Raw genomic sequence first — 15,804 nt, 5'->3', positions numbered from 1 at the left:
TCAAAACAAGTCTGGAAATAGTGATGGCACTCACAGTTTTTGGAATGTTCACGAGATAAGAAGTAAACTGCAAGAGATGGAGTGTGGAATAAACACTGAAGAACAGCGCTGATGTAGCTGTTGTTTGCCTCCTTCATCGCCTGACCAAGTCCAGCTGCATATCCGATATTTTCCGGCCACTGGAGTTGAAGCTCGTGTTCAGGAGAAGACATCGTCCCTGGAACTTCTAACAGACCCTGCCAATGTGCATGGCAAATGAAAACACCAACTCAAACAACATAAGAATTCTACTTTCCACACCAATGTGGTGAGGCACAAACGCAACAAGGTCATGTGCTTTGGATTGGATCTTTTATGTTATACTGGGATAATAATATGCCAAATGGTGCAGTGCTGATGGTATATAGAGGAATATACAAGGATAGACAAGGAACTTTGGCACAGGAGGTCATTTGGCCAACATTCCTGGGCTACACCAACATCAGATGCCAACACCCATCCACATACAACCTGCAAATATCCATGTACCCCAATGCATACAGATACCTATCTACTCAAAATTTAACTTATCTACTCTTTCTGCTGACACTACCTTTCTAGTGAAACCATTCCATGCATTAACTAGAGAGTTCATAGAACACGATACCCCATGCAGTGTTCAGGTCGATACAGTTTGATCCCGACATTTGTGGAGGATATGTTCCTGGAAAATACCGCAAATATCAAATCCGTGAATGTGGAGACACTGTTTCAATGGGAAAATGGGGGATAAATAGGTTCTTGGCAGTTCGTGACGAATAAGGGAAAATCAAAAATCCCGTGAAAACCGAGAATACACCCACCCACAAAAAAACAAGAATACGCGAGGCACAGGGCTGTGGATGTCAGAGCATGTCAGAAAAACCGTGAATATGCCCGCAAAAAAAACAAGAATACACGAAGCACAGGGCTGTGAATGTCAGAGCAGATCAGAAAAATCGTGAATACACTCGCAAAAAACCCGCAAAACACCCACGAAAAGAATGTCAAACCGTGTGGTTACGCATGTACAGTGGCTTTATACGTGACGTGACGCATGGAAGATGCTTTTAGAACTGTGACGTGTACAGCTGGTGGGAAATGGTTTATGTATAGCTGGAAGTTGTTTTATGCGTGAGGCACAGAAGATGCTTTTAGAAGTGTCATATGCGCAGCTGGTGGGAGATGGGTTTTTTTGCGCCCATGAAAAACCGCGAATACGTGGGGAACAGGGCTGCGTATGAAGAAGCATGTCTTATTTTATCAACTGTGAATACACGGGGTCCCACGCATGTTTGAAACGCGGATGTTGGGGTCCGACTGCATTTCAATTTTAATAAAATAATGATTTTAAAGATAGTCAAAAAATGACGGGAGTTTAGTTTTATACATCCCCTTATACACTGTAATAAGACGACGTCAGGTTGCACTTTTGGAGTTTGGAGGCTATATTTGATACCCTCTCACATGCCACACCCTCTCATGTGTACAGGATGGGCCATTTATCTATTCCCAATTTTGAACCCCTGTAAATATGTTGCTAAGAAACAAAATCAAACAAAATATTTACAGGATATATGTACATATTTCAAGTTTTTGTGGTAAATATTGTTTTATTGAATTCAGAAGTGAACAAAATTAGTGATGAATTTCGACGTTATTTCCATATTTTTCAAGCAGTGGGTGTATCCTTTTGCAATACTCCAAGACCATTTTCTGTCGCATTCTGACAAATAATTTCTCCAAAAGCTGCTTTAATCCACTCTTGCAGATCTTGAATATTCACTGGTTGAGTTGCGTAAACCTTGCCTTTACGAAAGCCCCACAAGAAGAAATCGCACCTGCTCACTGGGAGTCTCCAGGTCCACAAATGGCTCAACAAGACTTTTCATGACTGGTGGATGGGTCAAGGTTCGCCCAATATGCGCTGACCCCCTCGATTGCCAGACATCACCCTGTGCATTCACTGACAGTTCACTCAGCCATCGTGGTAATATTAGTTGTGAAAGATGGGTGAATGCTGAAGGCACGTCCTTAGCTGAGGTCATCAGATCACCAAGGTCAACACGACAACAGGGTGAGAGGACACTGTTGTACCTGATTATCCTAACTGACGTCCGTCTCCAGTTGCTTAACAACCCATTGGGCCACAGAGCTATCCGTGGCCTTGTGGCCTCAGGTCCGGAGGACAGGGAGCAAATCCGAGGAACACCATTGTGGTCACCCCCGAACCCTGGTGCCTCATAACAGTATGTATGTGGTAGGTACGTATGTATGTATGTATGTATGTATGTATGTATGTATGTATGTATGTATGTATCGAGTATGTATGTATGTGGTATGTACGTATGTATGTATGTATGTATGTATGTATCGAGTATGTATGTATGTATGTATGTATGTATGACTATGTATCGAGTATGTATGTATGTATATATATGTGTGTATTAAGTATGTATGTATGTGTGTTTTAGGTATGTATATATGTGTGCCTATGGGTGTGTATGTATGTATGTATGTACGTGTGCATGTATGTACATCTGAAAATCATAGAAAGAAAACAGGGCTCGGCCAATCTACACCAAATTTTGCATCCTTGTTGGTTGTACCCAGGGTCAGGCCATGGGCACAAAAATACCCCCCCCCCTCCTCACTCCCTACCCAATGTTCCTGAAGGGAGTGGCTGTTTCTTGTATGTTAAAAACTGGAGCAATGCAACTGTGCCGCCAATATGCCTCTGCATAGTCCCACAATGGGTATACGCCCTCGTTCATGCTTTCAAGCTAATATGGCTGCCACACCACGTGACATATGACCTTAAAATGTACACTCTGCATATGTATGGCTCGGGGATCACGTATGTGAAGTTTCGTGTTGATCGGATAAGGTTCGTTTTTCTATCCAAGATGGCTGCCAAACCACATGACCGACGGCGTCATCATTTTCAAACTGTATGCAACAATGGTGTTAGATGATATTTGTAAAATTTCGCATCGATAGGGTAAGCCGCTTCAATGATGTAATTATTTAATATTTTCCTTCAATCCAATATGGTTGCCACACCATGTGACGAATGATGTTTTTGTGATAATCTTTTAATTGCCATGCCAAGTCAATGATACACGTAAAGTTTTGAGTCAATCGATTCGGTGGTTTTGGAGAAGGTGTTTTTTTGAAGTTTTAGGTTAAATCCAATATGGCTGCCAACCCATGTGACCTATGATGTCATCAATTTAATATTTCAATACAAATGGGTCATCGATCACATGCATGCAATTTCAGATTTTTAGGACAAGGAATTTGATTAAAATATTTTTGGCTGGTACACCACTTCACTGATGATATCATCATAACGATGCTTTTGTTCCCCATTTGGAGTACTTGACAATGTGCCAAGTTTCAAATTTTTGCATTGAGCAGTTTCCGAGAAATAATTTTTCAATTATTTGCGTTTAATCCAAGATAGCTACCACACCACGTGACCTATGACATCACAATTATCATAAAAACATTCTGCATGGGTGTCGCTCCTACCCTGAAAGTTTCGTCTCAATCGAACATATGGTTGCTGATAAAAACGAGGTTTAGCCGTACGGACGGACGGACAGACGCACGTACAGAAGGACGGAAGAACACTCTGAATGCTCAAATGGAGAAGACGTTCATAAACTCGATAATGGTAATGGGGCTGGCAGGTATGTTGGTAATAAGCACCAACCAATTGTATGACCATGCATTGTGGCCCTTCGGGGTCAGGATGCATGCGTTTTGAATGACCATGTGCTTCAGCCTTTGGGTTGAGGTGCATGGGTATGCTAATGGGGCAGCCTTGATAGACGGTGTGGCTTGGCCATGGGGTCAAGGTGCACGTCCAAGGCTGTTTAAATGTTTGATTTTTTTACCTTTTTTTATTATAAGAAAGGCAGGCCTTTATTGCTGGAATCATAAGCAATAAGCACCAACCATATGTTGGTAAGAGCAGCGCAAACTGATTGTCTTAATGGCTCCTCCAGCGTCGACGTTCCTTGTAAGAGAATTCATGTTATTATTATTTGTTTTTTGATAAACAATCTTTGTTTTGCTTTTGAGAAACTCGAGTCTGAATTCACTCCAACTTCCCAGAAGTTCATAGTGTTGAGAAATCTGTGTGACCATTGCTCGATCACTAACCCCCGACACTGATCTCTACACCAACTGGATTGGGCGCTGTGCACTATTTGTACAATCTGGAGTGAAGCCGCCGATGCAAAGCGGCGGCCATCTTGGGACCATCAAAAAGCTTACAAAACGCAACAGCAGTATATCACGATCTAATTACGAATTTTACTTCATTTGTTCAGCTGAAGTGATTTATTAATTTGGCCTAAGGAATGGTTTACCTTGAGTAGCCCCATGTCCCGACGGACGAGCGCCCAGTCCAAGCCGCCGGGCCTCAGAGCGCACGACGACGACCCCCGCGGACGCCACACCAGACCGACCGAGCACCCGGCCACCGCACCCACCGCCGCAGACCCCCGATACGAGCGATCGAGTCTCAAGGACCACCTCTCACCGAGACGATGTTGGGGTTCAGCTGAATTAACAAATTTGAAGTGCAATATGCATGCACGGGAGGGAGGCAGCCAAAAAAGGATAACCTTGTTGTGGGCCGACCCCAAATAAATCATAGATTCAATTGTACTTCATCATTCATATAAATAAAATTAAGCAAATTACACTAAATCTAAAAACTAATCTAAAAACTGAAGATTTAACTTCACAAAAACAATCAATACTCTGATTATAACACAGCGCACACGACAAAGTGATGTTTTGTTGATGGTCCCAAGATGGCGGCTCATTGATTTCGTTTCCTGTTGCATGTCCCGCAGTCCAGTTCGTATAGAGATCAGTGACCCCCGACAACACCTTGTGGTTTAACACTTTGTGCACATCTCTGCTACTTCTCGGCCTCACCTCGTATTAATATCTTGTTTCTTGATTCCTCGACGGTCCTCGTACTCTTCGTACTCTTTCGTTCAAACAGCACGGGGGAATGTACACAGCAGCACGAAAATAACCTTCCACGCCACAAAAATGGGACACAGCCTGAGTGACGTCACATTGTGACGTCGTCACTATCGACATTGTCACGTCACAAACATTACGCCCATCAAAGCCTACGCTGTTATTCCCAACCTATGGTTCGTTTGTTACATTGTTACAACTAACCTACGGTTTGTCCGTGGTCGTTTGACTCGGCCAAGGTTATAACAACCGACAGGTTCAGGGACCATTCAACGAACTTGCCACTGGCAAGTAATCAATCAATTACGTTCACGTAATCAATTACGTACGTTGGCTGTTGCACAACATAAGGGAACTCGTATTTATGTTTACCGGTGCATACCTGATACCCCGACCTTCTGGGAACGTGACGCTGAATGATGCTAACATTCCTGCTTCTTCTTCTTCAAAACTGGAGACGTGCTTTTTAAATCGACATCTTCTACGATAAAATGGATGAGTTGTGTGTTCGTGCGTGTGACTGTGAGGCATACTTTTTGTGTCTGTTAATTACGTACGTCTATTCATTAATTACGTGTGACGTACTATTGAAATGTTTACCTTTTAACTCTTCAGACTGCTGAGACTCTTTCCACCATTGAAGTCTCTGAGATCCCTAAGATCCTCAATACCCCAAAAACCCCAAAAGACCCAAATGACACAAAAGACCCAAATGACACAAAAGACCCAGAAGCCCCAAAAGACCCAGAGGACCCAAAAGAACCAGAAGACCCAAAAGACTTCAAGGATGCAAAAGACCCCCAAATCCGGCAGGCAGGTATGCTACAAGGTTGTGAAGACCTCTGAAATTTGGTCCAATAGACCAATGGGCACCCACCCCCCCCCCACCCCCCCATTAGTTATGATGAAACAGACACGAATTTTTATGCCTCCACTCCCCGAAGGTGGCCGGAGGCATTATGTTTTCGGGTTGTCCGTCTGTTTTCGGGCATTATATGTTCGGGTTGTCCGTCTGTCCGTCCGTCCGTCCGGATGGGCTCATCCTCGTTTTTCTCAGCAACCACATGTCCGATTGAGACTAAACTTTCAGGGTAGGAGTCACACCCATGCACAATGTTTTTAGAATTATGAGGTCATAGGTCACGTGATATGGCAGTCATCTTGGAATAAACGCAAATAATTAAAAAATTATTTCTCAGAAACCACTGAATGGAAAATGTTTAAACTTGGCACATTGTCAAGTACACCCAAAGGGGAATAAAAGCATGGTAATGATGACATCATAGGTGAAGTGGTACATCAGCCAAAAATGTTTTAATCGAATTCCTCATCCTAAAAATCTTACATTGCATTGACGAGGCATGGCGTTAAAATATGATCACAAAAACATCCTTGGTCACATGGTGTGGCAGCCATATTGGATTGAAGGAAAATATTAAATAATTATATCTCTGAAAGTGCTCACCCAATTGATGCGAAATTTTACAAATATAATCTAACACCACTGTTGCATATAGTTTGTAAATGTTGTCGTAGGTCACGTGGTTTGGCAGCCATCTTGGATAGAAAAATGAACCCTACCTGATCAACACAACACTTCACAAGCATGTTCCCTTACTCATACATATGCAGAGTGCACATTTTTGAGGTCATATGTCATGTGGTATGGCAGCCATATTAGCTTGAAAACCGATATTTTAAAAAATCCGTTCTCTGAAACTGCTTCATCGATCGATGTGAAACCTGTCCTGGCTGGTGAAAATGTGATACTTCAAAACAGCTGAAGGGATTTAAATCAAACTTTTTTATTTTTAGTTCAGTGAACGAGGGCATCTACCTGTTGTGGGACGATATGGAGGCCTATTGGAGACAAAATCGCATTGTTCTAGTTGTTCCAACTAAGTCGATTATTAGCTTTGCAACCCAGTAAATCGATGATTGGCTTTCGCATGGTACCATTCTTGTTATACCACGACAGTCGGAACAAGATATTCGGCAAACACTTTAACGGAGCATGTGAGTAGCTGGGTCGTGAGGATACTTTAGCGGTTGCCGAAGACGATAAGAAGAGGCCATTTCGTTGGGTACAAAAGGTTGTTTATTGTACAGAAATCTCCAGCAACTGCTAGCGAACGGAAGTCGTAACGGCTTATATAAAACCAAGAACCCTCTTCGGAGGGCGTGGCTCCAACAGTAACAGCGTCACGACGACACAACCAAAAGCCCGTGTGACAATGTGCCAAGTTTTAAATTTTTCCATTTAGCGGTCTCCGAGAAATAATTTTTCAAACTGTCATCATGCCAACTGGCTGGGTGTGGGTTCCTATATCACCAGCCATGGCACCTCAGCAAAGGACTTCTGCGACTCATTGGGACTGACACAATCTGTCAATTTCCCGACCGGGATCTCAGTCAATGGAGTATCTTCCCTTCTAGACTTGGTTATGACAAACTTCCCTGCAAATGTCTGCTGCTCTTCTTCTGCTCCAATCGGTTCTTCTGATCATGTGCTTGTTAAAGTGGGCATCTCTCTGGCCATTCTCAGAGAGCCTCCTCAGCGCCGAAAAGTCTGGCATTTCACTCAGGCTGACTGGCACGGTCTGCAAGCAGCCATCAAAAATCTGGACTGGTCTCCCATCTCTACTGCCTCTGACATCAATTCTTCCTGGGAATTCTTCCAAAGCAAACTGCTCTCTCTCTCTCATGCACAGATTTATCCCATCTCGTCTTCAGTTGTCTTACCCTTCCTCCCATCCATGGTACACTGAATCTTGTGGTGAGGCAGTTGCCCTGAAACAACTTGCCTTTGCCTCGTGGATGGCAAGTCCAACTGAAGGCAATCTCAGTTCCTTCCACCAAGTTCGGAACAAGTGTGTGTCTCCCGTTAGGAGTGCCAGGAAGCACGATCTCTGCACACTCAAGAATGAACTCTCAAACCTGTCTCCTTCCTCCACATCTGGGTGGCATCTGGTCAAATCCGTTTCTGGTGTTTGTTCCCCCTCCATCCCCTCCCTTACCTCAAATGGCCACACAGTTGACACCGCACGTGACAAAGCCGAATGCCTCAACTCTGTGTTTGCCTCAAAATCTTGTGTCCGAAACCCATCTCTCTCTGTTCCCACCTTACCCAGTCGAACCCAACTGCTCCTGGACTCTGTGTCCTTCTCTCCTGACAAGGTGGAGAAGTTTTTGTCAAACATCGACTCTGATTCTGCAACTGGACCATACAGCATCAGCCCACGGGTCCTAAAATCCTGCTCTGCTGCTTATTCTCACCCTCTCTCTGTTATTTTCGCCCTCTCTTTTGCTCAAGGTCATCTGCCAGCATCTTGGAAATCAGCATACATTACCGCTTTACACAAAAAGGTGCAAAAACAGATCCTTGCAACTACAGACCAATCAGCCTGCTCCCAATTATCAGCAAAGTCATGGAATCCATCATTGCTTCGGATATCAAATCCTTCCTCTTCTCCAATGGCTTGATCTCCGATCATCAATTTGGATTCAGACCAGGTCATTCTACTCTGGACATGTTGCTTCTGCTGTCTCAAAAATGGATGGAGGTCCTCAATGCCAAACAGGAAATCAGAGCTGTCTCCCTTGACATATCTCGTGCCTTCGATACTGTCTGGCACCCAGCTCTGCTCACCAAACTCTCCTACTATGGTATCCATGGAAATCTCCACGCATGGCTTGTGGACTTCCTCTCTGGTCGTAGTCAACGTGTGGCCCTGAATGGATTTCTCTGATCTCCCCCTTCCTGTTCTGGCTGGAGTTCCCCAAGGTCGTGTTCTGGGCCTTGTGCTTTTTCTGGTCTTCCTCAATGATCTCTCCGACTCTCTGGAAAATCCTCTCTATCTCTCTGCTGATGACTCCACTCTCTGCCGCCCCATTCCTCATCCCTCAGATTGGCAGTCTGCAGCCTCCTCACTCTCTGCAGACCTGGACAAAATGACAGACTGGTCAAACAAGTGGAACATGTCTTTCAATCCTGACAAATCTCACACTCTTACTATGTCTTTCCGAAAAGACCGACTGGAAAACCCTCCCATCTACTTTCTCAACAATCCTCTCCAAGACGTTCTGTCGCTCAAGCTTTTGGGTCTCACGATCTGCCATGATCTTTCCTGGGAAAACAACATTTCCAAGCTGTCATCCAAAGCCAGTCGTCGACTGGGCATACTCCGTCGTGCGAAGTCCTTCCTCGGCACACCTGAGCTCCTCACCACATACAAGGCTTTCATCCGCAGCTCAATGGAATACTGTTCCTCCCTTTGGGTCAGTGCTCCTGCCGCACACCTCGCTCGGCTTAACGCTGTTGAAACCAAAGCTTTCAAAATCATTGGAATCTCCTGCGATGAAGCTAACTCCGAGGGCCTTTCGCTCACTCACCGCAGGCAGGTCGGTGGTCTTTCCGTCTTCTACCGATCCCTCTCTGGCCTTGCCCCCCCAGCTCTCTCTGGGCTCTGTCCCCCAAATATTCCTACAGGTCACACAAGATCTGCCTGCAACCCTCTTATGGTTAACTGCCAAAATCAAGACTCTCTGCTCACCTTCACTCCTTCATTCCTCTTTTCTCCCGCCTCTGGAACAAACTCCCCCATTCCCTTCAATCCCACTCCTCCCTCCAGGTCTTTAAAACCGCTGTTCACCACCATCTCTTATGTTCCCCCATCCAAAACCTTGATCTTTTCTACCCCCGCTAATTCACCCCAGATACACCTTTTTGAAATTCCAACTTCTTTCCTGGAAGTCCTTGCAGTGTCCATAAGTTTTATACCTCTCCCACTTCCCGCCAAGCCCACCCCCACGCACAGTTCTCTCGATGTCCCTGCTCTCAAATGTTGTGTTTGTGTCCTTCCCCCTCTCTCCCCATCTTGTCTACCGCTCCCCTTATTTTGTGTTTTATGTGTCGGTTTGACTTTTTGTGTGATTAATGTTAGCTCTTTCACGAGCCTCGATCTTGCATAGAAAAAAACAAAAACACAATTATTTGCGTTTAATCCAAGATAGTCACCACACCACGTGACCTATAACGTCACAATTATGATAACAACATTCTGCACGGGTGTCGCTCCTACCCTGAAAGTTTCGTCTCAATCGGACATGTAGTTGCTGATAAAAAACAAGGTTTAGCCCGTACGGACGGACGGACAGACGTACGTTCAGGACGGAAGAACACTGTATGCTCAAATGGAGAAGACGTTCATAAACTCGATAATGGTAATGGGGCGAGCTGGTATGTTGGTAATAAGCATCAACCATAGGTTGTTAACAATAGCGCAAACTGATTGTCTTAATGGCTGCTCCAGCGTCGACGTTCCTTGTAAGATAATTCATGTTATTATTATTATTTGGTTTTTGATAAGGCCAAGTAAAAAAATAAAAATGTTTCTCGTCCGGACTTTTTTGAAAAAGGAGGAGGGAGGCCCTTACTATTTACTATTTTCATTTTTTTTGCTATTTTTTTCCAAGATGGCTGCCATGAATTGAATGACCACTGTGGCTGACTTAAAGACTCTATAGTTTGTCCAATGTAATGTGAAACATGCCAGTGTTGATTGTTACCGAAAGGCCTGTAATTTCAGGCCTACTTTATATAGTAGGCCTAATCTAGGCCTACTTTATTAACTACAACAGGGCCAGAGACCCGTGTTGTACTCCCACCTCCCACCATTAAACCAACATCATATGGTAGGACTATGGCCTGACAGTATTCACACTTCAGAATACACGAAACTACAACTAGTACTAGGCCATCCAAGTATAGCGTTACAGCTACATATGGATTTTTTAATGCACCAAGTATTTAAAAACAAGTACACCAGAAAATGTATGTCTTGATATGGCTTCAATATTTACGCTATATCACGACGCCAACTTACTTTCGTTGTTTGGTATCCATCACCAATGTCATCTCCATCGTCAAATTCTCCACTGGCAAATTTAGCGAAGAGCTCGTTCAACGTTCGCTTCTCATCTACAACTGATCTCGCGAACCAAGACTTCAAACCTTTTGTCGACGAACGTATGCTTACACACACGAATATCGTCATATTCCCCACTCAAATTTGTACCATTAAAAGTATGAAATGCAACATTCTTACACGTAAATTGCACTTGCGCAGTGCACAGCCGCTGCGAGAATTGACCGTCTTCAGCACAAAGTGTCTGCGTTAAGCCGAGCGTGTATTAACCAGGAAGTTCCGTTAGAGGGCGCGATCCATAATAGTTCAGATCATCAATGCACAAGATACGATCAGCAAACGCCCAGAAACGGCGAGTTTTACACCGACTTTCTTCGCAAAACGATTTTTTTTTCAACAAATATATATTTAAAAAAAAAAGTATTAAATAGGAAATAAAAGTAGGCGGCGACTAAAACGGAAGCGGGCGGGGACGAGAAACATTTTTTTTTTTTTTACTTGGCCTAAACACTTTGTTTTGCTTTGAGAAACTCGAGTATGAATTCACTCCAACTTCCTAGAAGTTCATGGTGTTGAGAAATCTGTGTGACCATTGCTCGATCACTAACCCCCGATAACACCTTGTGGTTTAACACTTTGTGCACATCTCTGCTACTTCTCGGCCTCACCTCGTGTTAATATCTTGTTTCTTGATTCCTCGACGGTCCTCGTAGCTCGTACTCTTCGTACTCTTCCGTTCAAACAGCACGTGGGAATGTACACAGCAGCACGAAAATAACCTTCCACGCCACAAACACGGGACACAGCCTGAGCAAATCCCTTTCCAATGACGTCAAAATGAATAGAACGACATTGTGACGTCACAAACATTACGCCCATCAAAACCTGCGCTGTTATTCCCAACCTATGGTTCAATTGTTTGTCCGTGGTAGTTTGACTCGGCCAAGGTTAGAACAGTCGACAGGTTCAGGGAACATTCAACGAACTTGCCACTGGCACTTGTTGCACAACATAAGGGAAGTCGTATTTATGTTTACCGGTGCATACCTGATACACCTACCTTCTGGGAACGTGACGCTGTATGATGCTAACATTCCTGCTTCTTCTTCTTCAAAGCTGGAGAGACGTGCTTTTTAAATCGACATCTTCGACGATAAAATGGATGAGTTGTGTGTTCGTGCATGTGAGGCTTACTTTTTGTGTTTATTAATTACGTACGTCTATTCATTAATTACGTATGACCTACTATTGAAATGTATACCTTTTAACTCTTCAGACTGCTGAGACCCTTTCCACCTTTGAAGACTCTGAGATTCCTAAGATCCTCAATACCCCAAAAACCCCTAAACACCCCAAAGACCCAAAAGACCCAGACGACCCAAAAGTCCCTGAGGACCCAAAAGACTCAGAAGACTGAAAAGCCATAAAAGAACCAGAAGACCCAAAAGACCCAGAGGACCCAAAATAACCAGAAGACCCAAAAGACCCAAAAGACTTCAAGGATGCAAAAGACCCCCAAATCCGGCAGGCAGGTATGCTGCAAGGTAGTGAAGACCTGTGAAATTTGGTCCAATATACCAATGGGCACCACCCCCCCCCCCCCCCCCATTCGTTATGATTAAACAGACACGAATTTTAATGCCTCCACCCCGAAGGGGCCGGAGGCATTATGTTTTCGGGTTGTCCGTCTCTCCGTCCGTCCGTCCGTATGGGCTAAACCTCGTTTTTCTCAGCAAAAACCAAATGTCCGATTGAGACTAAACTTTCAGGGTAGGAGTCGCACCCATGCACAATGTTTTTGTGATAATTATGACGTCATAGGTCCCGTGGTATGGCAGCCATCTTGGAATATACGCAAATAATAATAAAAATTATTTCTCAGAAACCACTGAATGGAAAAATTTGAAACACATTGTCAAGTACACCAAATAGGGAACAAAAGCATGGCAATGATGACATCATAGGTGAAGAGGTATACCAGCCAAAAATGTTTTAATCGAATTCCTTATTATTATTATTATTATTATTAACGCACAGGTTGTAAACCTGGTGCGTTATAGCGTTTGCCTGGGAATTTTCTGTCGCTCATTTCCGTGGCTCAATTTCCGTGGCTCAAAAGTGAAGCTAGTTTCTGTCGCTCAGATGTGTAGACAGTTTCTGGCGCTCAGATGTGTAAACATGACGTCATCAAATCTATATTTATGCTGCCGGTTCTGCTGCGAACTACTTCACCATGGAAAGTACCATATGAATAATAATTTCCATGTGCCAACCTGGGCGGAATCCAAGTGGATTCACTTGACTTGTTATTTGTATACTGAATCGAGGCTCGTGAAAGAGCTGACATTTACTTCACACACAAATCAACCAGACAAACAAAATATATAAAAAGAGGGAGCGGAAGACAAGACGGGGAGAGAAGGGGAAGCACACAAACACAACATTTGAGAGCAGGAAGATGTGTGGGAGGGAGAGGGCTTGGGGGGAGGGGGCGTGGGAAGGGGTGGGGAGTGGGAGAAGTATGAAACACAAGGACACCAAGGACTTCCAGGACAGAAGTTGGTATTTCAAAAAAGTGGAATTGGGGTATAATTAGCGGGGGTAGAAAAGATCAAGGTTTTGGATGGGGGAAGATAAGAGATGGTGGTGAACAGCTGTTTTAAAGACCTGGAGGGTGGAGTGGGATTGAAGAGAGTGAGGGAGTTTGTTCCAGAGGCGGGAGAAAAGAGAATGAAGGAGTGAAGGTGAGCAGAGAGTCTTCATTTTGGCAGTTTAACCATAAGAGGGTTGCAGGCAGATCTTGTGCGACCTGTAGGAATATTTGCGGGACAGAGCCCAGAGAGAGCTGGGGGGGGCAAGGCCAGAGAGGAGTCGGTAGAAGACGGAAAGACCACCAACCTGCCTGCGGTGAGTGAGTGAGAGGCCCTTGGATTTAGCTTCATCGCGGGAGATTCCAATGATTCTGAACGCTTTGGTTTCAACAGCATGAAGACGAGGAAAGATGTGAGGCAGGAGCACCAGCCCAGAGGGGAGAGCAGTATTCCATAGAGCTGCGGATGAAAGCCTTGTATGTGGTGAGGAGCTCAGTTGTGCCAAGGAAGGACTTCGCACGACGGAGGATGCCCAGTCGGTGACTGGCTTTGGAGGCCAGATTTGAAATGTGGTTTTCCCAGGAAAGATCATGGCAGATAGTGAGACCCAAAAGCTTGAGTGACAGAACTTCTTGGAGAGGATTATTCAGAAAGTGGATGGGAGGGTTGTCCTGTCGGTCTTTTCGGAGAGACATCGTAAGAGTGTGAGATTTGTCAGGATTGAAAGACATGTTCCACTTGTTTGCCCAGTCTGTGATTTTGTCCAGGTCTGCAGAGAGTGAGGAGGCTGCAGACTGCCGATCTGAGGGATGAGGAATGGAGCGACAGAGAGTAGAGTCGTCAGCAAAGAGATAGAGATGATTTTCAAGAGAGTCAGAGAGATCAATGATGAAGACCAGAAAAAGCACAGGGCCCAGAACACTGCCTTTGGGAACTCCAGCCTGAACAGGAAGAGGAGATGAGAGAAACCCATTCAGGGCCACACGTTGACTATGACGAGAGAGGAAGTCCGCCAGCCATGCGTGGAGATTTCCATGGATACCAAAGGAGGAGGGTTTGGTAAGCAGAGCGGGGTGCCAGACCGTATCGAAGGCACGTGAAATGTCAAGGGAGACAGCTCTAATTTCCTGTTTGGTGTTGAGGACCTCCATCCATTGTTTGAAAGCAGAAGCAGCATGCCCAGAGTAGAGTGACCAGGTCTGAACCCAAACTGATGGTCAGAGATCAAGCCATTGGAGAAGAGGAAAGATTTCATATCTGAAGCAATGATGGATTCCATGACTTTGCTGATAATTGGGAGAAGGCTGATTGGTCTGTAGTTGCTAGGATCTGTTTTTGAACCTTTTTTGTGCAAAGCGGTGATGTTGGCTGATTTCCAAGCAGATGGCAGATGACCATGAGCAAAAGAGAGGGTGAAGAGAACAGAGAGAGGGAGTGAAAGAGCAGAAGAACATGATTTTAGGACCTGTGGGTTGATGCCATCAGGACCAGTTGCAGAATCAGAGTCGAGGGTTGACAGAAACTTTTCCACCTTGTCAGGAGAAAAGGATGCAGAGTCCAGGAGCAGCTGGGTATGACTGGGTACGGTGGGTACAGAGAGGGATGGGTTTGGGACACCAGATTTAGAGGCAAACACAGAGTTGAGACATTCAGCTTTTTCACATGCGGAATCAGCCATGTAGCCGTTTGAGGTGAGGGAGTGGATGGAGGGGGGACAAACACCAGAAACAGATTTGACCAGAAGCCACTAGGATTTGGAAGAGGGAGACAGATAAGAGAGTTCAGTCTTCAGAATGGAGAGATATTGTTTCCTGGCTCTCCTGAGGGTGGACACACACTTGTTTCGGGCTTTGTGAAAGGAAATGAGATTTCCTTCCGTTGGATTTGCTTTCCAGGAGACGAAAGCAAGTTGTTTCAGGGCAACAGCCTCACCACAAGATTCCGTGTTCCATGGACGGGAGGAAGGGTATGACAAATGAGAGCAATTTACTTTGGAAGAATTCCCTGGATGAGTTGATGTCAGAGGCGGTAGAGATGGGAGACCAGTCCAGATGATTGATGGCTGCTTGAAGACCGTGCCCGTTGGCCTGAGTGAAATGCCAAACTCGTCGACGCTGAGGTGGCTCTCTGAGAATGGTCAGAGAGATGTCCACTTTAACAAGCACATGATCAGATGAGCCGATTGGAGCAGAAGAAGAGCAGCAGACATTTTCAGGGAAGTTAGTCAGAACCAAGTCCAGAAGAGAAGATGCTCCGTTGAC

At 44.8% G+C, this 15,804-nt stretch overlaps 1 protein-coding gene across 1 annotated transcript in view; it reads right to left on the bottom strand.

The window, feature by feature from the left end:
* The window catches only part of LOC144893097 (ubiquitin carboxyl-terminal hydrolase 36-like), a 32,832-nt gene extending 21,629 nt beyond the window's left edge, over positions 1 to 11,203 (bottom strand). The window contains exons 1-2 of the mRNA XM_078782755.1: positions 10,911 to 11,203; positions 35 to 236 (exon numbers count right to left, since the gene is read on the bottom strand). Coding sequence (XP_078638881.1) covers positions 35 to 236; positions 10,911 to 11,081 — 373 coding nt within the window. The 5' untranslated portion in view covers positions 11,082 to 11,203. The remainder of the gene's footprint in view (positions 1 to 34; positions 237 to 10,910) is intronic.
* Positions 11,204 to 15,804: the final 4,601 nt, after the last annotated feature.

The sequence above is a fragment of the Myxine glutinosa genome, chromosome 7, assembly GCF_964187855.1.
Source record: "Myxine glutinosa chromosome 7, kmMyxGlut1.1, whole genome shotgun sequence".
In the NCBI taxonomy this organism is placed as follows: Eukaryota; Metazoa; Chordata; class Myxini; order Myxiniformes; family Myxinidae; genus Myxine; species Myxine glutinosa.
This window is presented reverse-complemented; position numbering and strand designations above follow the sequence as displayed.